General features: G+C 40.8%; 1 protein-coding gene across 4 annotated transcripts in view; it reads left to right on the top strand.

Annotated features, from left to right (window-relative positions):
• The window catches only part of LDLRAD3 (low density lipoprotein receptor class A domain containing 3), a 164611-nt gene that overhangs the window by 87933 nt on the left and 52793 nt on the right, over positions 1 to 23885 (top strand). For all 4 annotated transcript variants that reach the window (XM_033063766.1, XM_033063763.1, XM_033063762.1 and 1 more), the window contains exons 2-3: positions 7361 to 7507; positions 23733 to 23858. In XM_033063766.1, the coding sequence (XP_032919657.1) occupies positions 7420 to 7507; positions 23733 to 23858 (214 nt within the window). In that variant the 5' untranslated portion in view covers positions 7361 to 7419. The remainder of the gene's footprint in view (positions 1 to 7360; positions 7508 to 23732; positions 23859 to 23885) is intronic.

Below are 23885 nucleotides of genomic sequence, written 5' to 3'. Positions count from 1 at the left end.
CTGATCTTTTGGCTAGGACTGATCCATTTTAAATCTTGAAAATGCCAGATACCAAATATAGCGCATCTCATGGATGATGGTTGGAAAACTGAAGGAGAGGAAGTCGAACCTGATCAATGAGCAGTTCCTTGACTAATCACTAATTACCTGCTGCTTCAGTAAAGAAACATTTTTGAGCACTTGTATTGCAGTGGGACTGTCAATCTGCCTTAACAAATAACTCTCATAACTTCTAATATAGCATAAGCACTGTAATCATCAGGTAGTTTAAATGAGGATAGGGGAGGATAGGGATTAAAGCTGTTCAAGGGGTTTAAGTTGTTAGATAATTAATGGCAGGTGTCCTTTACTTGTGGCAGATGGCTTAAGTGTTGTCAGAGGTTTCACTCTAGAGCAAGAGTGGGCCTGTCTTATTCCTTGCTTCCCAAAGCCAGCCTGAATGTGTGCTGGCATGCTTCTGTTCTGGCAAGGACCTTTGCAGTGCTGCATAGGAAAGCAGATCAAACTGAAGACTGGCATTTTTGCTGATTTTTATGATATGCTTATGAATGTTGAGCTGCAAACAATTTTTGGGGTAATACCAAAGGTGTTTATTTGAGAGATGGAAAGTAAGCATCACCCTCATTGATGTATTTTCCTTACCTTTTTGGTACTGTTAAAGTGCAATCTTTTTATACCCTATGTGCTCGAATTCAGCATTGGCACCTTCCTCTTCAAAACTAGTGCCTTGTTTTCATTTCAGCAAGGGGTGAAATGTAATAAAGAGGTTCAGCAAGTTTGTCCCACAGTCTCTGGGCAGCTGCATGAGTCCTGACTTGCTCCCATAAGCAGAAGTTTTCTCTGCCTTCTGTTTCAGTGCAGTGAGCTTAATCCAAGTCTGCCTAAATGCCACTGGTGTTATCTTGCTGACAACACACTTTTATTGCCAGTGAAGTTTGTGCATGCACATGTTAAACTGAAGTTTATAAGCAAAGCATTTCCTTCGTGCTCAGCTTTTGGATTCCTCCTCTGAGTGCATCACCTGCATTAGTAGTCCTCTGTAAAATAGGCGTGGAGTGAGTCACATGCTTCATGTCAACGTAAAGAAGTATGAAAAGAAACATCTGTCCTGAGGGGCTAAATTCACAGAAGCAACTGAACCTGAATGTAAGTGTTTGGAAGTAGTTTTGTGTTCTCTAAGGAGTCAAATCTTGTAATAGCCTACCAGTCACTTGACAGTGCTTATTTGCAGTCTTTTAAAATAACAGAAGAAGATGAAAACATGTTTGTTCAAGTCTGCTGATATTGCTGGCTTTTCTTCAGTTGTGATGTGTCTTGCTGGTGATCAAATATTGGCAGGTATTGAAGGTGTGTCTTTTGGATGCCATCTTGCTGCAAATTCCAGTTACTGATCTGCTGTAGTCTCTCTCCATTTGTTTTCATAACATGTTGCAGATTTAAGTAGAGTTAAAACAGATTCCTGATGTGCTTATATCAAACCTGGTGTGGATTTACACCTGGCAAGGGTTTAAGCAGAAATTAAAAATTAATATGAAGTATAATGTGTGCATGGTGTGACAGGAAAGTATCATCAGTAACCCTTCAGCCTCACAGCTACATAGCAGCCTGATCAAAATAATTCTCTTCGCATATGAAAAACTTTAAGCAGCAATCCATTGAAAATCCTGTGAAGATCCCATGATTCCCACAAAGACATGCCCAAGGTTTGGCAGTGAAGAGTTCATGCTTCTTCTTTGGTGATAGATCTTTTTTGCCATGAGGCTGATGTTACTGGCATTGTTCATGAGGGCAATGAACACATAAGTGTCCTGTATTTCTTCCTCAAATTCTCCTTGGCCAGGCTGATTGCCTGCTCTTACTGATTATACTTCCTGATACAGAGCTGTGTGATCAGTAATGATCTGTTCTGTAGTGTGCACAATTCTCTGGAGTGCTTTCAGGTAAAGGTGGTTTTGTGAAGGATATCCTTGACTTGCTTTCTTAATACAGTGTGAAGTGCTTGCTCAGTATGTCTTGTCCTTTCATTTATTTTTCCCTGATTCTTTTTTGGGGAATATTAAATATTTAGATACCAACATTTTTGGAAGTGGCTGCTAAAACAGATTGATTTTCCTTACTCAGTCCCCTTCAGAGTGAAACATGAGTCCGTTTTTTTATATTCAGCCCAGATGGTATGCTGCTTAAAGTGAGCAATGTGTTACAGTGAAAATGGACTGCTTTTCCCCTTCTTTCCTTCCTCCTTTACTTAACTGAGCACATCCATGTAGCTCCTATTTGGGTTGAATTCAAAATTAATCAAAGAGGCTGCAGGGTAAATATATCAACTATAGGAGTGCCAGCTCTGCCAGATTGAAGGAGTTCCTGCCCCTGCCAGCACACAATGCAGCAAGTTGGCTACACAAAACCTGACATCTTTATGGACCTTGTTAGAAAAATGGACACGATGATGTGGTTTGGTCCTTTCCATGTCTGTTACACTGCTCCTCCTTGTGCCTGCGCAGTCCCGCACTGGGCTGCGCGCTGAGTGGGCAGGAACATCGCATTCCTGAGGGCTGGGAGCTGAGGACCACACTGAGGATTTCTTTCAGGACTTTTTTTTTTAATCCATTAGGAGAGACTTGCAAAGTGTGACAGAAGCAGAAGGCGTTATACCATTTAAAACAGTTCCACATGTGCCATTGTTTTGACAGTTTTTTATCCACCAATGCATTTTTTGGGCATGGAGTAATGCACAAAATGAGTTTCTAGATGCATTGGCTGTTACTCTCAAATTGCTCTCTGTAACATGCAACTCTCCTAGGAGCTGATGAAGGTCGTGTTTTAAGAGAAGTATTAGTTGCTTTGAAACGGGTCTGAGTCAGAGTTTCCATGTTCCCATTCCACAGCAAAGCTTGGGTAGGGCTGTCTGCAAGTATCTTGATCTGCCACTACCTTTTGTTTGTTTGGTGAAAGGGTTAGTAATACATCCTTACTTTAAAAGGATATTGAGGATATAAGGTTATTATATGATATAGGAAATCCTGTAAGCAACTTACTGGGTAACAAAATTTGATACCTGCTCCTGGAATGTTGCTTCAGTCTGATGGAGCAGAAGTATGGCATTTATTTAAAGGAGTTGTTAAAAGGAACAGGCACTTGATAATACTTTTTAGGGAAGTTATTTTTTGTTCATGGTTTTTGCTTTTTGAAACTCTAAAAATTTCTAAAATTTATCTAAAATCCTTTCATTAAAGGAGTGTCAAGATCATGGCTGAAACTTTTCAGCAAGATAACAGCAGTAGATCTGACAGGAGCTGACCTTTGATTACTCTGCAGAGGAGGTGTTACAGTGCTTGAGATGCACCCAGTTATGTTTTTTCTCAGGATGCTTCATTGGGCAGAGGCAGTTATGTACTGGGGCAGGTGTCTGTGAGACCTGCTGTTGGTTCTTAGCTAACAGCTTGCCCAAGTCAAGAAGAAGTCTCACTTAAATATTCACAGAAAGACTTTGCATTTTACATAGGTGCTGCTTCCATGTGGAAAGGGAGCAGATTGGATCAGAGATATACGAGGTTAGATAAGAAGGTGGTGAAGAGCAATGGAGAGAGATGCCATGAGATTGGCACCTTTTTGATGTTGCTGCCTTAATGTACTTAGTTGCTTAAGTTCTGAGAAAGCAAAAGCCTTGGTAACTTCTAGTTCTCTTGTCAAGCTTGAATAAGCTCTGTTTTATATCAGAGATTTATTCTTAGCCAGGACATTTCAGTTTTATTATATCTGAGAACTTGTAAATTCTGAGGAAAGTTAAGAAAATTATCAGGAAGGTCTCCCAGTAGTACCATACTGACCTGAAACTGCTTTTGGGGGACTGTGGAGAAGAGTTAGATTCTACTGTTAAAGCTATTACATGCCTTATAACTAGCTTGAGTACATTGACTGAACTTCTACATTGCCAAGAGTACCGAGGTATCTTTCCTATCTTTATCTGATAATGGCATCCTCTAATTTTGTTTTACTGTAGTAGATTTTCTCCAGTTGCAGGCAGAGGTGGTGTTCATGCATTGGGGGGGTTTCCTAATAAAAGGTTGTGTAAATGCTGGGAGCTTCACCCTTCAGCTATTTGAGTGTGGTGATTTTCATTTGGTCATTACTTAACAGGTAGGTACATGTCAGTGATAAAAAGACTGAGTTGAATGTAGTTACTGTTGCAAGGGGGGAAAAACGCCATAAACAACAAGGCCCTGAATGGTTGAACACAGAAGTGCAGAACTCAGTTAACAGTGATGCTGCACTAGCCATGGGATGCTGACTGGCAGCACAGTATCTGTTCAGTGTTTCTGGCAGGAGTAGCCAAGGACAAACTGTTGCCATTGCTGATTTAAAGTCGGGGACTCAGGCATGAAGCAAAGTTGGGTGTAGTGTTTCCCTAGGAACTGCTGGGACAGTGAGGACCCTGCCTGCCTGAGCTGGAGCTGAGCTGTCCCAGTGTGCTGTAGGCTGTAGCAGTGTAGAGAGCAAACCTGCTGTTTCTCCGTGGGAAGAACAGTGATCCAGGGCATGAAGCTGAGGTTTGAATGACACTGCTAAAGGATGACTAATTACCAGCTGTGTGCCTGGGCATGCTTTTTGGTGGCTGTCACTCTCTTTCTTTAAGGTCCTACATACAGCAGGAGCATTACAGGTGTCTCTGGAGGCCTTATTTCCACCTTTTTTTCCTGAACTACATTGTCTTTTACCAGCTCAGGGCAAATTTCTATTAAAGCATCTGCTCTATGCTGGCAGATTCTTGAAACATCCCCAGGAAAGTCAGCCATTTGCAAGAAATAACATTTGAAAGGAAATACATTGTTTGAGAGAGACAAAGGCTTAAAGAGAGTACCTCCCTGAGGCATTCCTCTCCTGTCTTTTGAAATAGTGATGTGAAACTTAGCAGTTTTGCCTGTGTCATGGATGGAGCATTTTTACACCTTGTGGGGGGGGAAGGGAACAATCTACATTTGGCTGATTCAGAAGTTTCTGAAAAGCCTCGTGCGCTAATCATGCTATAAAACTTATTATTTTGGTAGATGTGTTCTCTAAAGATGTCTATACAAAGCAGATTCCTTCCTGGGACTTCAGGAATGAGCTAGGAAAAAGGTTTTACCTGAAACTTCTAATGCTGGCAGTTGTGATCTGCTCTGTGCCCTCTGCAGCACTGAAGAATGGGGCACTTGCCGTGTTGTGTTCATAATAGTTTTTCTCACCCTTGGTATTCAGGCCTTCCTGGGAAAGGATGGAGTTGGACTCCAAGAGCAAAAGGAAGCAAGATGGCATAGGGATGGGCAGTGGAGGGAGCCAACTACAGCTCTGCCATTCCCGCAGAGTTCCAAAAATAATGTGCAGTGATTTCATGATTATAAGCCGCACCATTTTGACTAAAATTTTGGTCCGAACCTGAAGTGCGGCTTATAATCAGGTGCGGCTTATATATGGACAAAGAACGGAAAGTTGCTGTTTTAGTTTGGAGGACAGGTGTCTGCTGAGAAAGGCAGGAGCTGCTCTTTGAAATGGAGAATGTAAACCCCCTCCCTCCAAATTATTATAATTTTGAAATCAAGGGGCTTTCAGGCAAAAACATGGGAATTAGGAATAACAGTTCTTTTCTAGGGAAATTAAAATAGAAATACAGTACTACAAAGAAACAAACTCCAAACCCTGACAAAGTCAGAGTCCAACCTGACACCCTGTCAGGCAGGGTGTTGGTAGCAGTCCCATTAAATGGTGGCTGCATCCTCCTGCAGTGACAGATGTGGTTCAGTTGAAGCAGTGGTCCTGTAGAAGGTGCAGTTTCCCTCCAGAGCTCCAGTGGTGATGTGGAGAAATCCGGTTTTCCTCTGGAGTCCAGTGGAGAAAGGGGCTACCTTAGTGTCCCAAAACCTCTGTTTTTATCTTGGTAAGAAATGTTGGGCTCTTCCCCCTGGCTGGAGCAACTTCCAATGGGATGCAGTAATTTTATCAGTCACACAGTGGGACTCAATGGGCCATTAGCAGAAAATGACTCCCTGGAGGAAGGATGGGTTGTGAAAAGATAAAGAACAATGCCCAGTCTGGTTTCAATGGATGGCCCATTAGCAGAATATCTGCCGTTGCGATAAGGATCACTGCCCCCACCCTCAACAGATGGTGATAGAACAGATACCTTTTATCACACTCTGTATTGTAACGTGTGGTTTATAATCAGGTGCGGCTTATGTATGGACAAAGAATGAAAAGTTGCTGACACCCGGGAGTGCGGCTTATACTCAGTGTGGCTTATAATCATGAAATTACTTATCCTCGGAACAGAGAAATTATAAAGGTTTAGCTTTGTGTCAGCTTAGTTTGTTCTTCCTGGTTCTGAACCATGAAGGTATGCAGGTCAGCAGGGGGGACATGTTCTTGTGACTCCTCCATCCTTACCTGGGAAGGTTTGTATTTCTGGGGCTTTTTTGCCTACTCAAGTGCATGTTGCCTGGGACTAGTGGAAGACAAGGGGAAGAATATTATTTTTCTTGCTATCTGCCTTTGTCTTGCAGCTTCCCCCCAGCTCTGTTACAGGTCATGCTATTTTGATGCTTATTAAAGCCATTGAGTGTCATTATCCTTCCTTCACCAAAGTCTGTGTTTCTGTGATATCTGCATTCCAAAAGACAATGTACAAAGTGAGAAAAATGGTAAATTAAAATGTTTGACTAGCACTGTTCTAACCTTGAAGGCAAAACTCTGGGTTTCTTTCTCACTGTTCTCTTGATTTCCAGTATCCTGCTACTGTGCCCCCTCCACCTGGCAGACTCTGTGCCAGCTGCCTTACTAGACTGTGGATAGATGTGTGCTAGGGGACTGTATTGACACCAAGAAACTCAATTCTAACTTTGATCAGCAGCACTATGTTTAAAACTTAATTGAAAAGCTAGTATGAATTAGTGTGTTACCTTGTGCATAGCCCTCAGCTAACAACAAAGTATTCTGCAGCCTAAGTATTAATCTGACAAAAGCATGGGAGGATGAAGCTGAATTCATGTAGCCTCATCCATTTTGCTTCTGTACAGACTGACCCTGTGAAGAAGTGAGGTGTTTCTTAAAACAAACATTGAGGCTGCATGTGTGTTCTAGAAAGAAAATAGCAAGATGAAATCTGCAAAATAGTGTGTGACAATGGAGAACAGATACAATGCGAATTTAAGAAAAAGAAGGTGCTACCAAGTACCATGCTCGGGATACTGATAGGATAATGACAAAATAACCAGGGTCAGGGTCCATTTGTTTCATCTTCATTCAACCACTAATAAACAGCTTGCTCAGTGAAAGCTTTTGCTGCCTTTGTTAATACTCAATGAACTTACCTCTCTTTCATTTGCTGCAGACAGCCAACTGTTGCCTGGGAATAACTTCACGAATGAATGCAACATTCCTGGAAACTTCATGTGCAGTAATGGACGCTGTATCCCAGGGTCCTGGCATTGTGATGGGCTGTCAGATTGCTTTGATAACAGTGATGAGAAGGAATGCCGTAAGTGACCACTGCTGTGACCTTATCGTGCTTTTTATCACAGGGCTTGGCTAACTAGTGTTACTGCTGTGTTCTGTGCTGGGGAAAGAACAAAGCTGCTGCCACTTTCCTCATTTAGATCTTGTTGGAAAAAACACTTAGGCTTTATTGTTTCAGGTCTTTAATGTTCTTCAATGTCCAGTTTTAATACAGCACTTGGGGAGGTACCTGAACAGATGGATAAATTGAGATGGACTTGTCTTCCATGATGCTCTGTGGTTTTTAGGGATCCTGCATGTACTGCTTCAGCACACTGGTGTACTGCTCGAAGTTGACCTTCACTACCATCAAACCTAGTTCCTTCCACTTCAAAATTGTTAACTGTATCCTGTGATTTTTGTGCTCTCCAATCAAAAGGCAATTCTTAACTCTATGAATTTTAATGCTAACTTTCTAAAAAATAGGCTAAATTAATTTGCTAATTGGTGTTTTTAAGTTTTAATATTTCCTGAAGAACTTCTAGTTCTAGAGAGCTAAAAAGTCTGATCTGTTCTCGTCTGTGATTTCATCTTTTCCTTAGCATTAAGTAAGATTTAGTTAATGTTACTCAGCCATAACATGAAACTTTCTAGCCTACATGTGTTAACCAGACAGCAGAATTATACTATAGTATAATGCTGTGATTTGAAAATCCAATTGAGAGTGAAAAAATCAAATTTCATATGATTCTAGAGCCACTGAGAAATTTGAGATGTTACTGGTTTTCATGTAGCAAATGTGATTTCCCTATGCATGTACTTCACAGCAGTTTTCATTACACTTAAACTGAATTTATAAGAAGTTTACCTTTCCCAGGACATTTCCAAGACAGCATTAGCTTTGTTGATTGAGCAGAAGGAAAAGAGAATAGCTTCTTTCAAATTACCTGACTAGAAATACATGTGTTGTTTAATGTTCTTGCTTTTTTAAACTTGATTCCTCGTCTTTAACCCCACTAATCCATCCCTTTTAAATAATGGGGCTTTAATAACTGTGCTGTGTAAATCTCCATATATAGTTTCACTTTAAGCCAGTGAGCTTTGCTTGCTTTCTAAAGAATTAAAACTGCCTCTATGAAACAACTAATGCTTTCCAGTCTTTATAAGGCATCAGGCTTGTGTTGCAACATTGAAGGCAGGTTATTTAATTTTTTCCCACACTTAAATGTTAACATTAAAGGATAGACGACTGTTACAAGGATTGATCAGTGTCATGCATATCTGTTTAAACCCTAGTAGAAATGATATCAGTGGGAGCTTTGGCAAGAATAAGAATAGCTAAAGTTCAACCTGTACCTTTCAGTGAGGTGTTCCTGGTGACAGCAGCTGCGTGGCTCAGGTTCCTCATTACTTGGCTCCTGAATAGACTGCTGGCATGACATTCAGTGTGCTGCTGCTTCTTTTTAAAACATGCTGAATGACAGTACTTCCTTGCATTTGTAGGATGCACACCAGGAGTTTCTGTGTCTTTAAGACTATTTTCGTTGTCTGCCTTGCATAAATTCTGTTTCATTTGTTATAATTAGATGATGTTCATGAATATTTTGTTAATGAAGGGAAGGCTGGACTGGGTATTTAGTCAGGAATCAGTAAAAAGAAAATATGCTTTGTGACTGTCCAAAAATTTCCTTACCAAAATCAGTTGTGTCTGATGAATTACAGACAGTAGTAAACTGACAATAAAATATAAATAGCTGTAAAATGGCAGTTCATAAAAGCTGTTCTTGTCACCACAGACTCAAATAAACCTCAGTGATGTAGGCTATGCTGCAACTATGAATTTTAAGTTGCTGCAGAACTGTTTTTCCTGAGTTTTTTTCAAATACTTTTATCCAGCTTGATTGGCTGACAGTTTCCTGGATGAGCATCCTTTTGATCCTGTACAAATTGATGGAGATAATTAGACTGTTCTTTCCTCTTGCCATACATCTATCTGCTATTGGATCACCCTCACAAATGTAAAATTAGCATACAAAAGAGACTTGCAGGGAGAGCAATCGATGTGAATCCTGTGCTGGCCTGCTGTTAACAGGTCAGATAAGCCAAAACAGAATAGAGATAGAGCTCATTTGGACCTCTACATTTGTAGTGTTTCCAACCAGTCTTTTGCATTATAAAGTAATCAGAAGTTGGATGGACTTATAGAGACCAAATCTGGTGTTAGATTTGTTCCTAGCTCACAGATAAGGCATTGAAAACAGCCTTGTAGGTATAAATTCTAATTTTTAAAATAATTTTAGTCTAAGCTTTGTTACTTTCCTTCCATTGGAACAAGGCTCTACTTCCTAAAACTTAGTTTGCAGCAAAATTAGAGTTCTTTGTTTTCTACTGTGATTTTGCTTTGCAGTAGCTGAACTGTTGATGGTGAACACAAAGCCATAGGAGTTGCATTAGCAGCATGCGATGGCTGAGTTCCCAGTGTGTTACTACTCACAGCTGTACTTCAAGCTGCTTTGTCTGTGATTCCTCAACAAGTAACTATTTGACATTAAAATGTCTGTGTGTGAATAGGAGCTTGGTTACAGGGTTCATTGGTTGTGAAGATGAGTATGCTGTGTTGTGGCATGACCATGAGGAAGTAGTCATGCACACGTGTGTGGTTATCTGGAAAGTCTTTCTCTTCTGATTTGTCTGAATGTGGATGTCCAGCAATAATTTATCAATTCTGTTGCTGTAGCATCTCATCCTGTCTGTCCCTCTTTAAACAGAAAAACTTTGAACTCCAGGTCTGGTTCTCATATTTTGTGGCAAGCCAGTGGAAGAGTGATGATCTGGGTGTGAGGAGGAAATAAGATGCAAAGTAGAATTACATTGTCCATTCATGTCTTATCTCTTCCCTGTCTTCCTTTTGTCCCTTTTCTGTCTACTCTCCAGGACTGTCTCTGTTAACCACGTCACTTTGCTTATGGGTTTTCCTTCATCCTTCCACACTTGCCAGAACCCACATACCATCTGTAATCTTCCATGGTTCCTCTGTGCCCTTATCTGTCTCTTTAACATGTCCCATGCCAGCTGTCTTTGTGCTGTTAGTGCACAGAACATTTCTCATACTCTTGCCTTCTCTAATGGTGATGTGATGAATGAAAAATGTTGACTGTTTTTATCTGGGGAGGAGGGTTGAGGAAAGGCATGGAAGCAAGGGAATAAGCTGAAACAGTAACTTCTCATTGTTGTACTTAAGAACTGCTTCTTGAAGAACAACCTCGCTTTGTTCTTTCCTCCAAGCAACTAATTGAGCTTGAAAAAGATTAATTTACCATATCAATGTGAACATTTTGTGAGTACTTCCAGTTCTCTGTAGTTTGAGTAAACTGCTATCATCAGTGTATCTCCCAGTGGAGAACTGTTTTGTAGTTCATCTCCCTGTCTTCTGGTTCTCGTCAGTTGGATTGCTCCTCAGCCTATGTAGTCCAATATCTGTCATTCACATTTCTTTGAAGTGTTGCTATTACTACTGCTTTTCACCTGTGTAGATAATTTATAAAGGAAGCTGAGGCTCTTCTTAACAAATGCAAAATCTTTACCAACAGGATTTTCCTGTGAAGCTTGGAGCTTGCATAGATCCATAATCCTCCTCTAGTTGCATACCAGGCATTATAGATACCTGGGGTTAATGCATGCCCTGGTCAGATTGGGAGCTGCATGCTGTCAGCACTCAGTTCTTTCTGTTATGAGATATGGAAGATACAAAATTTTCCAAAATAGACAGCCTGAACGGTAACAGCCTAGAAATGTGTGCTTGCATGTTTCCAAACATTTTGAGGTAAATGGATTATCTCTAGTGCTGACTTTTATATCTACCTGTTGTCCTGTTCCTTTGGAGCCAAGACCTGTGTCTCACTCTTGGAAGGATTCTCATCTTGAGATTTAAGATTGCACTAATATTCTTAGTTAAGTTCATAATTTACTCTGTCATCTCTGTTTCGTCTTTCCTTTGCTCTTTGTACATCTTTGCATTAGATTATTACAGAGAGAACATTGCGAACACAGAATGGCTTTTGTCACTAATGAGCAGCAGCTAGTGGGGAGATGGCATGTGCTGCCTTTGTCAGCTAACGAGCAGCAGATGGTGGGGATTCAGAGCATGGCACATCATCCACGCTAAGTGCCTGGCATGACAGCAGCCAGAATTAGAGACATACCAAATACCCAGGAGTCTAGATTTTCGTTTGTCGCTCTTCTGAGAGATGCCAAATTTGTATGTTCAGCTATGAGCACATAGTGGCAACAGAGTGAATCAGTGACTATCTGTGTTAATCCAAGGGCTAAAGAGTGTAAGCTGTAGGCTAGAAAAATATCCTGCATGCAAGGATAGCCTTGGGGCAGTGTGTTCTCACTTGTTTCTGTTTCCGGCTGGCACTGTTGCTCATTCACACAAACATAAAGGTAAAGCAGGTTTCTGAGTCAATGCTAAAAGCTGTGACTGGGTTGTGTAGATGTCTGAACAATGAGGCATCATCCATGCTTTAAGGATGTGCTGCCAGCACACTCCTGGGCTGGCTAGCAAGAGCTGGTCTGTAGGAACATCCGGAACTGTGGTAATAAAAAGCTCATTTCATCACCAGCAATCCATCGTCATCAAACCTTGCTCTGATCGTCCTTCAGACACAGCAAGTGTCCTCCATGGGGGAGAATGTCTTTATTAAATGTAGTGCTGCATGAAAATAGTCCATTATAATTAGGATTCCCCAGACAGGTATTGAAGCCACCTGCCAAGCAGGCTTCCACTAAAGGTCAGTTTTGTCTCTTTGCCTGAGACACGTGTGCTTGCAGGGAACCCAGTGCAATCAGAACTGAAGGTTTTGTAATACCTGCAGTCCTGGTTTGCACTTAGCGTGGTGTGGTGAGCCAAGCTTTGCTGGAGTTTCACAGCAGGCTAACTCTCATGGTCCTGAATACTATGACTTGCATTTGGACAATCTGAGAAATCAGTTTAATCCAAGAGTCCAGTAGATCTGGTAAGAACATTTGTTTCTGTGTCAGGGAGTTGAAGCCCTTGGCACCTCTGCTGAAGCCAAAGTCCTGGTGACAAACACTGCAGGAGCTCCTACACCTGGTAGGCTGCATGCCACAGTGCAAGGATGAAGGTGTGAGGTGGGAATGTGTCCTGGTTACAGTTGTGACCATGCTTCTGTGGCTGGTTTTGCAAGCATTTTAAACTGTCTTTGTCAGGTAAGTAGAATAACATTTGAGATAATCCTGTAATTACTTGTTCATTGCTGATATGTTGGCATATTAACCTTTGATTTCATCTTCTCTTGTGTGTCTCTTAACTATATTCTTGCTTTTACCCTGTAGAGTTGGAACTGTGTGTTTTTACGGATAATAAACATGACCTATTTTGTCACATTCCATTCTGTATCTATCTTTTCTATGTGGAGTGTGTTTGCATTTCCATTTAATCTATCTAAATGTGCGCAGGGTTTTGAGTAAACGCTTTATAATCCCACAGGATTGTATAGATCTGGTGTCGTCGGGGTGTGCTGGGGTGGAGTGCTAAGGTGGGAGATGTGGCACAACTAACCTGCATCATTCAGAGTGTTTGTATCTGCGTGCCTGCTCTAAATCTTCCTTGTCTCTGCACTCGTGGAGACTTAAACTGGATTAGCAGTAAATTGTAGTTTGAAAATGCAGCCCACAGTAACCATTTTTGAGTTTCCCCGAGGTCTGCTGTACCTTATTTTCCTTATTTTTTCCATTTCCAATATGAAGCTTTCTTGCAAGACAAGTGTTTACTGCTCCCTCTGGTGTTCACTTGCAACAGGTGTTGGAGCTCCCTGCGCTGAGGAGTAGCGTGGTTTGTAATGATCAGTTACATACAGCATGGAGGAGAGAGAAGGAGTCTTTTCACAGGAATGCCAAATGAAACCCACGCTCTGCAATTAGTAGCCCGGGTTTCCTAGATCATGCGAAGAATATTTCCCTGTGCTCTAAACCCTTTCATTTGGGAAACTGAAACTCTTGGAGAACAAAGGCAGATTAGCTAGGTTCTCTTCAGGTGAATTTTGACTGACTTAATTGCATTCAGTTTCTACAAAAGAGGTAGGATTTTTTTAACAACTACATTTGAGGGCTGGAAAGTATTTTAAAAAGAAAAAATCCCGCTGAAACCAAAGTCGTGTCTGAGGAAGTTGGTCTGTCATTGGAGAAGCTCTTGAGTGCAAAAACTCCTACACTTGCTGGCACAGGCTGCAGTAGGAAGGAGGTGGATTGAATGAGGACTGAAGCAGCTTCAAAGCCATGTCATACACTTGGAAGCCTCAAATGAGGACTGTCAGACTGCCTTGTCCTGCCCTCTTTGATGTAGGGTATATTTCAGGAGGCAGCCTCTAGATTTGTTGCTGTTCGCTGCTTTTCAAAAAAGGTAAATCATGGAGTTTGCCCTCAGTCAAGAGCACACTTTGAGTCTGCTCTACAGGGAGCTTGCAAGTTCATATACTAAGGCATATGATGTGTGCATGCTTTTCCCTTTATAAGTCCCAAAATTATAATAGAGGCAAAGGCCAAATTGAGTACTAAGCGGTCATTGCTAACAGCTCAAATCATTCTGGTGACAGTCTGAATTTAGATGCGTGTCCTCACCTTGTGTTAAGGTTTGCTGTGAGAGCAGTCAAAATCATGGCTTCCACACTGCTAAGAATAAGGAATCAGCTTTAGTAGCCACTTTAAAAGACAGAGGAAAAAAAGTCTTGTAGAGACAATGAATTCTGCAATCTTTGTAAGGTATTTAATAAGTGCTTATTATGATAGTACAGTTATTACAGCTGAAGACATTTTGCTTGGATTTAACCACTCAGCATGGTCAGTTTAATGAATGGCTTTCATGTACAGGAACAAAGGGCACAAAGTGACTCTGGCTCCTATCCTTTTAAATATCAGGCTTTCAGTTCAACTAGCAGAGCTCAGTGCACTGAAGAATGAGATGTGGAGTTTTGTTAAAAAGACATGTCTGCCCCATTCAGAAGGGATTGTCTGAACCAGTTGGGATCTAGAAATACATCAGTGGGCAGGACTTGGGCAGGACTAATCCTACCTATCAGTAAAGATTACTGACTTTGGATTAATATTCAGTAGCCCCAGAAAATTATTCTTAAAGTATCAGTTAAAGCCAAGTGTAGACTAAGAGTAGCTCTACAGAAGATGAGGGGCAGGGTGATGTTTCGGAGATGCTTTCAGATTCCTGGGATTAAGATCCAGCGTTGCATACCTGCAACAAGTTTTTCGACTGCCCCATAATGGATAAAGGTGAAGGCATCTCATCTTCTGCAGTCTGTAGCTGCTAGCCAGGTGCGTTTTTTAACTTTGAGAAGTTACCATTGCCGATAAGTTGTATTCTGTCTTGCTAGTGAACAGCTTATACATAGTGTGAGCTAAATACCTGTGAAGTGGTCTTGTATCAAAGCTCACTACATTTTGGAGAAGACAAGTATTCATTAGTTGCTTATTTGCAAGCAAATGATTTAGTGATCTGGTACTTAAAAAAAAAAAAAAACCCCAAACAAACAGAAAATCCGAAAATGGTAGCTCCGGCATTGAAATTAGTTTTTCACATCTGAGGATTTTGTTACAACCTTATGATTGTAACACAGTTCAAAAGTATTAGAGCTGAACTTGTATTCTTTATTTCATCAAATCTGTCTGCTACTTTGGGAAGTGTAGAGTGGCTGTGATAAGGTTCAAAGTACTTACCAGGTCATTGTCTGTGTTTAGTTGTGGAGGTGATGACAAGCCTCTGCTGCAAATGGATATGTCCCAAGACAGACAGACGAATGGTCGATAGGAACAGTGGAGCTAGCTGTCAAATACTGATAGATTTGAAGTGCTCTGTGATCCCCTGTGAGCAGGAACAAGGGTGATACAGGCACCGCAAAAACGCTAAATAATAAATACATTAATATAAATGCAGTATGTTAAAATAACTAGTATAATTACAGCAGATTGGACACTCCATAGCTCTGAGTAGTGCTGACATCTGTGTGAAAGGTGGGAGTGTGTGGCTTGTGGCATTTTTTGAGTGTAATCTGGGAGTTTGACTTTCTTTGTAAACAGGACTAACAGTCTACCTTTGTGGTGCCCTGCTTTACACTACATCTCCATCTAGTGCATTTTAAATGCTTAGAGAGAAAACAAGAGGAGTCACAGAATCTCAGTATCACAAAATGATTGGAATTGGAAGGGGTTTCTGAAGGTCCAAGTCAAACAACCTGCTAAAGCAGGTCCACCTGGACCCAGTTGCACAGGATCATGTTCAGGTAGCTTTTTAATATATCCAGATGAGGAGTCTCTAGGCAGTACTAGCTCTAGACACATTTCAAAATCAGTCAATGCTTTTAAGTCTCCTGTTTCATGCTGCTTCCTGTTATCTCCTGGTTGACCAGAAATTATTTACTGATGGTAGGTGAAAACATCAGAATTCTTAAGCAAAGCTGAATATTAAGCAATGCATGAAATGAGCATCTGTATTAATTGGAAGACGCTGTAAGGCAGCTGCTGATCTTTTTGCCACTTACTCTCAAACTTGGAATATCAAACCAGAATTAGCTCTTGCTTTTACTCATGATTAAGCAACCAAGTACTTAGTAGTTATAATAAGATTTGTGATTAAGTGACCATGGTGAATGTTTCATTTGAAGCTCAATTACACATGAGTAAGGCTAAGTGCAATAGCTATTTATGTTTGGTAGCTTTTTATGCAGGAAGATCAAGAGGGTTTGTGGTGCTAATTATTTAATCCTCCTGATGGGAGTCAGTAAATAGCCCTGCTGGAGAGCTTGGAATTGGACAGGTTTAACAGTTGGGTAGAGGCACAACTGAAAGAAAAAGAACAGGTAGGCAGTATCACAGAATGGAGTGGAGGTTGTAGCCCCTCAGACACACAGATGTTCCTGAGAAGCACTGCTACTGAAGTGTCTTAAGGGTGGTGTTCTGTCCTGCCTATTTGCATCCTGAGTAACAACTCTGAAATTGTGCTTACTTTGTCCTCTACCATGATGTTTTGTTCGGGTTGTTTAGTGGGTAGTAACTTCTAAACTACTTCTCTTGGTGAGAAACTACTTTACTGAATGTCTGAGAACCAAGGTTTTTGTCTGTGCTTTCCTCTAACATCTCTGCTTTGTGATGATTTTGAAGGACTCAAACATAGACTCCTAGACCATGAAATTTTACTTTAGGGCCTTACTGTCTGGCAAGAATTAAAGGCCACTGACTCATAGTAATTGAGCTCTGAAGTGCTTTTTCCCCCCTCCTTTTAGAAGGAAGCCATTTACTCTTCATGGCAGCAGACTCCCTTGTTGGGTTTTTTTTTTTTTGTTTTTTTTTTTTGCTTTAGCATTGTCCTTTCTCTCTTACTTCTAACTATAGTATAAATATTACTCATGTAAGTGTTTGATAGTTTGCTGTATTGGAGGCAACCTCTGATGCTTCCTACTGGGCTAATTTTACTACTTAAAAAAACATAATATTGCTTCCTTTAAAATAAAGCACATTTTAGGTTCTTTTTCTCTGTGTTAGCATTACCAGTTTAAGAATAGCAAATTTTTCACCTGGCTTATTAAACAGGGAGCAAAAGCAAGAGTGACCCAAGGGCTTTTTATAGGTGCAGTGAATGCTCTGCATTGGCTGTGTTTTATATCCTATCTCAGTAAATTAAATAGTTGTTTTGTTTTGAATTGGAGAAGTTCTGGCATAGTGGACTTTTGGGTGCATTTTATACTGGCAATATTACTCAATGCTAGCTTTTTTCTGGATAAAAAGGCAGGATAAAAAAGAGGAAAAAAGCTAGCAGAGGAAGTGAAACTTCTCTGTGTTGTTCTGCAAGACAGCCTTATTCCAGAGCTGTGTGAACCAACAAATGATGCATTTGCCTTCAGTGCTGAGGTAGCTGAGTGACTGCAGGTAGCAGTGGCTTTTCCATTGGGAATAGAACTGAAAATAGTGCAGGGTCCAAACAGCAATTAACTAACGGAAAATAACTGTAAGTGTTAACAGAGTTAGGGTTTATATTAGTTTTCAGGGTGAACTTGTGTTACATAGTGTTGTTAAATCAATCCTTTTTTGTTAATTAAAGTTAAAACTTTTATCTCCTTCACTTAAAGCCATTACTGAAATGCTGCATCTTGCCACACATTCATCAAAAGAATCTGGTTTTGGAGTGCTGTCTGATGTGGCTGTGGCCTCCCTTACCTAAATTACCAGGAGCAGAAGAGTTTAAGGTGGTTCATTATCAAAGTGAAGAGAATACTGATGGCTTTGCAATAATGCAGCGCATGCATTCAGTGGTTTCTGTCTGGAGAGCTGCTCTTGTCACATACAAGTAATCAAGTTTTGATTAGCTGAATAAATCATTATCTGTTGTTGAGTTGAGATGTGTGGCTGTAAAGCAGCATCAAGTTGCTTGATTGCTGCTTGGAGAGGTACTGAGGCAACGATTTAGTTTAAAGATGCACAAGTTCTGTGCAGTTCACTTCTGTACGTTGTCACAAAATGTCAACTCTTGTATCTGCTGCATCCTGTTTCCTCACTTAAGAGTAGAAAATAATTGAGAAACATTTTAAAACAGATATGTTTGTAAAGTTAAAAGAAGGAAATAAGCTTGTCTGCTGTCCACATCGTGTGGAGTGTCTGCTGTATGCTCTTTTTGCATGTTGCATACAGTAATTAGTGAGGTGTAGATAAGCTGACTCAACAGTACAGTCATAGAATCACATAGAATGGTTTGGGTTGGAAAGGATCTTAAAGATCATCTAGTTCCAGTCCTCCAACCATCTGGAGAGATACCTTTCAGTAGACCAGACTGCTCAGACCCCCATCCAAAATGACCTTTGAACACTTCCAGGGATAAGGCATCTGCAACTTCTCTGAGCAGCCTGTTCCAGTGCCTCACCTCCCTCACAGTGAAGAATTTATTCCTTGTATCCAATCTAAATCTACTGCTCCCTTTCATCTTAAGTCCTATCACCACATGCCCTTCCAAATAGTCCCTCTCCATCTTTCTTATAGATCCCCTTCAGCTACAGAAGGGTCACAGTATGGTCATGCCAGAGCCTTCTCTTCATCAGGCTGAACAGCCTTGACTCAGCCTGGTCTCATAGGAGAGGTGCTCCAGCCCTGTCATGCATTCTCTGGACCCCTCTAACAGGTCAATGTCCCTCCTGTGCTGAGAACCCCGGATCTGGATGCAGCATTCCAGGGGTCTCACAAGGACAGAGTAAAGAGGCAGAATTCCCTCCCTGGCCCTACTGGCCACAATGCTTTGGATGCAGCCTAGGATGCATCTGACTTTCTGGGCCGCAGGTGCACATTACTGGGTCGTGTCCAGTCTCATCCAGCAGAATCCCCAAGTCCTTCTTGGCAGAGCTACTCTCACTCCATTTACCCTCCAGCCTATCTTTACACCAGGGTTTTCCTCAACCCAGGTGCAGCACCTTGCACTTGGTCTTGTTAAACTTACAGTTAATACTGTTAATTATAAAATGCATTTGATGTCTTTGCTGCTCCATCTATGAAAAGAAAAATCAGTTGCCCATTGCAGATCACTTCTAAGCAGGTTCCAAGTCATTGTAGCCAAGAGTATCAAAATTGCTTTTATTCAAGAGCGTTATCTATATACAGCATAAGGCTTTACACAGCATATGCCAAATCTGATTTCTTTTCCTCTGCTATTGTGCATCTCTGCTGAGAAATAATAAAACGGATTACACTCTTTTAAAAATAGTACACTTTCACACTTGGATCCTAAAGATAGCAAAATGTTTTTCTGTTACTGCTGTAGAGCTGTGCCTGCAAACTGTCACATCCTCAGTGGAGTGTGCTACTGGTCCTGATGGGAAGCTAGTATTTTTTTAAGAGCTTTGAAAGAAGAGGGTGGGAGGATTGGGTTCTGTGTAGCATAAGGAGTGACTTCACGCACTCACACGTACAGCTGCCAAAATAGTTTTTTTGAACTTAGGCAAAGCAACCTGGAGGGAACATTTGGCGAACTTGTACTGTGGCCAGCAGCTCTCTGCCACCATCTTCAGCATTTGCTTCTTGTTTGAACTTAGAAATGAAAAGACTATTTTAATAGTCAAGAGCATTTTCTTCCCATGGGTAATGGAGTCACAGGAGGCTCCTCAAGTTCATGGTAATTCACTGACACCTCTTTTTAAGTACCATGGCAATTCCCTTTTGTGTAATGTAAATACAGATTCACATTAATCTTCCAGTCCTGGGTCACTTCTTCCATGAGTAGGTAGCAAACGAAGGGTGGAACTGGAGTGAATTGATCCTTTTTGCCATAGGCTCACAAATTGGTTGAATGGCAGTTTTTTGGGGTATTTTTTGTACTTGCTGTATTGAATCCAGACAGGATCTGTATTTGAGTAGCCTTTCTTTAGCCACAGTTTTGCAAGCTGCTCTGTGGTTTCTTGCTGTATTTCATCCCTTCCTATCCAGTGTGTCGTCTCTCCGTTTCCTTCCCTTCTGGAGACATGGGTTCAGGGGACTTGCCTGTTCCTTTAAAAAAAAACCAACTTCCTCCCTTCCCTTTCCTTTAGCTGGTTGTAATACCTTGGCTAAATAAGGTCAAACAATCCCCATGTGCCTGTGTCCTTTTTCTCTTCTGTCATTTCCTGATATCCCTGTAATTCTTGATTATCCTGAGCCTGTTTCAACCAAGCGTAGCAGAGAAGAATATAGAGTGCAAACACAACACTGTCCTTGAAAGCTAATAATTGAGGCTGAAATCATTGAAATAGTCAAATAGATAGCTGCTGTTAGATAAACATAAAGCTTCTCACATACAGATCTGCCTGAAAACTTGAAACCTGTGCCGTAGAAGACACAATGATGAGCAAAGGAGAAGAAAACTCTTTTTGTAACAGTAATGTAATGAAACTTGGAATTGCAGAGGAATGCTGGGATAGTGCAGCACATGACTTGAATGTGCTATAGGCTGTGATGATCCTGGTATATGTATCTACTAGTTAGGGTGCCAAAGAACTGAAGAAAATGATAGCTCTTCATGTTTAGGGTATTTCCAGAGATCCTGCAGAAATGGGAAGGTAGAATTCTGCTCTGTAAGAAGTGATTGTCTCTTCCATAGGAACTTTATGAGCAGTGACCAAAAAACTTGGGAAACTTGGAAAAACTTGGGAAAACTATGACAAGGGACAAGAAGGATGTCAAATTAAAAATAAAGCTGAAATTCCTCAGTGGAGTTCTCCAGAGTCAGGGGATGTGACTTGGACTAAGCCTTTACTGGTTTCTCATTTTTCCTGCATTTGTGTACACCATATGAAAAATGCATTTTGTGTCTGGAGTTGAAACTTGGAAAACTACGTTCTATTTGGGAGCAAGACTTGTGTCTAGTAAGCAGCTGAGTGACTAGTGAATCACCTTGGTGGCTGACATGCTCTTTTATATTCCTAAGGTCTCTGTGTGGGTATGAGTTTGAATTGGGATTGGTTTATATATCATGTCTGTTGCAAATACAGAGAATTGCTTTTGGGTTTCGTTTGTTATGTTTTTCTTCCCTCCAATTAAAACATAAAGTCAGTGGACTACAGAAAAGGGAAAATTAGAGATAATTTGAAGGTGTTTAGTTCCTTGTTTGTTTTTGGTCTGTGGTTACTAGTATGTGGGTTTTTATGAATAGTTATTCTGAAACAGAATTTTCTTGTTCTCTGGCTGCTGTCCCTGAAGAAGGAGGAGGAGAAGATAGAAAAATGTCTGGGGATAAAACTTTTAATTAAACATTATATAACAATCTAATTGTCCTGAATGGTTTCTCCTTTTTTGGTGGTGTATCTGTATGCTTTATACAGAAGAAAGAGTTCATCTTCCAGAAATGTGACTTTGTTCTTGGTCATTCCAGCATGGTTTTCTTCCAGGTGTGGCCAAACATTAAATATTACTTATGGCTTTACTGTGGTAGCTCAAGGGAATGTCCCAGATGTGCTTTGTACCCTTTGGGGGCCAGAGCAGCTGAGGATGTTGTGACCTGTGCCTATCATACCTGAAATGGGGCTCTTGCAGTGCTCACTGCTACTTCTGGCTGTTCAGTCTGCTTGTGAATGTGCAGCCACATGACCTCTCCTCTTCAGAGGGCCAGAGGCACTGGTTTTGACAACTCACAGCCTGAAATCTGTCAGGAAGAATAGGCTACCAGAGTAAGAGAATGGTCCATACTAGAAATGTTAGAAGCAAATAATTTTGAAGCCTTTATTTGTCAAGATTTTCAGAGAGAACAAAGAGCATCACTGAGTATGATTTGCCAGAAAGTTGATAGCCTCTGAATTCAGACCCCAAGTAACTAAAGCAAACCTGCTTTGAGAAATGGGATCGAGTAAATGTTAACAGATGCAAAAGCACAGTTGTTTCCCACTTTTCTTATTTCTTTTCCTTTTTGAAACTCTTGGAACTTCTTTCTTTTGTCCTCTCTGGAACTCTTCTGGCTCAAAATACATCTCTCAAATAAGTTGTCTGGAAGCACTTGGGGAACGTTCACTGTATGGTTTCAGAAAGATGTTAGCTTTTATAGAAAGGAAAACAACAAAAGCACAACATATGAAACATTGGGCACCTCTTCATGTACGTGTGCTATTATCACTTTCTTCCAGCAGCATCTTGGCTGGCTTGTTTTAGTGCATTAATACAGACTGCTTGCTTTGATGACACTGAATCTGTTGCTGAGGTTGTTTTGCTACCTTTGTTTAAAGACTGGGAGTATGATGGTGCCTCACACCTTGTGGTTATTGAATTATTTAGCTGAGATCAGTCTGTCTCAGAACTCTAACACAGAAGCTGCTCTTTGAAGTTGTGTGAAGAATTGCAGGGGCTCAAATGTCTCTGCTGATGGTTTTCTACTGTCAGAGGTGAGAAGCACAGTGGCTACTTCAGGGTAATTTATCATGTTTTTCTGCAAAGTAATGGCTCACTTTCTTTTCTTCAAGTGGACCTTGGATACTCTTCAGAAAAAATGGCAGTTGAATATATGAAATTTAGTGATATATCTTACTTTATACTTCATAATTCTAATTGAAAACTACTAATAGAATGAAGAAAAACATGTAAGAGAGGAACCGTAGGAATTTGATTTTTGGAGGATGCTAAAGTAAGTGAGAGTTACTGTAGTTGTGGTTTCAAGCAATTTATATGCACTCCATTGAGCAATGGAAGAAGGATTTGCTACAGCTGTACTTAGTAGTTAATCCTGGAAGAGAGGATTCCAAATTAATGCTGTTTATCCCATTATATATGCTTTTTTCTTTTTTCTTTTTTCTTTTTTTTTGTTTGTACACTGATACACTTGTCCTGGCCTTGTAAAACTGTGCAGGTTGGCGTATCGATGTGCCGTAGGGCCATGTTAAACTTACCTCTTGCTGTGATACTAGTCTGTCATATTTCAAAACCTGTGAGTTGTAAGCACATCTTAGATTTGATAGATTTGATGTAGGAGTAGGAAATATTCGCTTTAAAGGCCAGCAAGCTCTGGATCTGGTTTCTTTCCTACTGTTTTCCCGTCAGTGGCATTACCACATTGCACCATACATGCCTTCCTGCAGTTACCAGCATATTCCTCCTGCAGAGACTGTCTTTGCTTTAGAGTGGACTGTTTGAAGACTTCAGTGTCTTGTGGTGTGGTCAGTCGAGTCATAAGATAATTTGGAAAAGCAAAAATGTAATCTTTTGTCTTGTAAAATTGCTTTTTATTGTTGGGGGTTGTTTTGTTCTAGGCTGGTGATAGCATAAGATTTAACTGGTGCTTGCCTTGAGTATCATGGTGGGACCATCTGCATTACTATGGCTAAGGGCAGTGTTCTCTTGCTGAGAAGACTTGCTGTGCAGTAAAGTAAAAATTGTGTAGTACTTGAGATCATAATGAGGTTCTCTAATGATGTGTTAAACACACTTTGATGCTATTGTTAGTATTTAATGTTTTATGAAGGGTTGTGCTGTGCAGCAGGAGATGCAGTGGTCCTTTTGCACCCAATTTTATATAAATCATGTTAAATAAAGGCACTGTTATTTGAGTTTGCAGCCTGAAAAATATTTTTATGAGGGTCTCTTGTGTTTTTTAGTCTCACAAAGACACTGGTTTGCTTGGAAGGCACCAAGTGTCAATGCAAACAGCACTGCATGAAGCACCCTTAAGTGTACTGCTACAACAGGACTTCTAACAATTGTAAATTGTTTCCCTCACCTCTGCCTTCTTCTGTCTCTTCTCACAGCAAAAGCCAAATCCAAATGTGGTGCCACGTTCTTCCCCTGTGCCAGTGGGATCCACTGCATCATTGGCCGCTTCCGCTGCAACGGCTTCGAGGACTGTCCCGACGGCAGCGATGAGGAGAACTGCAGTAAGTGGGAGCCTGCTTGCAAGTGAG

This window comes from Catharus ustulatus, chromosome 6 (assembly GCF_009819885.2).
Source record: "Catharus ustulatus isolate bCatUst1 chromosome 6, bCatUst1.pri.v2, whole genome shotgun sequence".
NCBI classification, from domain to species: domain Eukaryota; kingdom Metazoa; phylum Chordata; class Aves; order Passeriformes; family Turdidae; genus Catharus; species Catharus ustulatus.
This window is presented reverse-complemented; position numbering and strand designations above follow the sequence as displayed.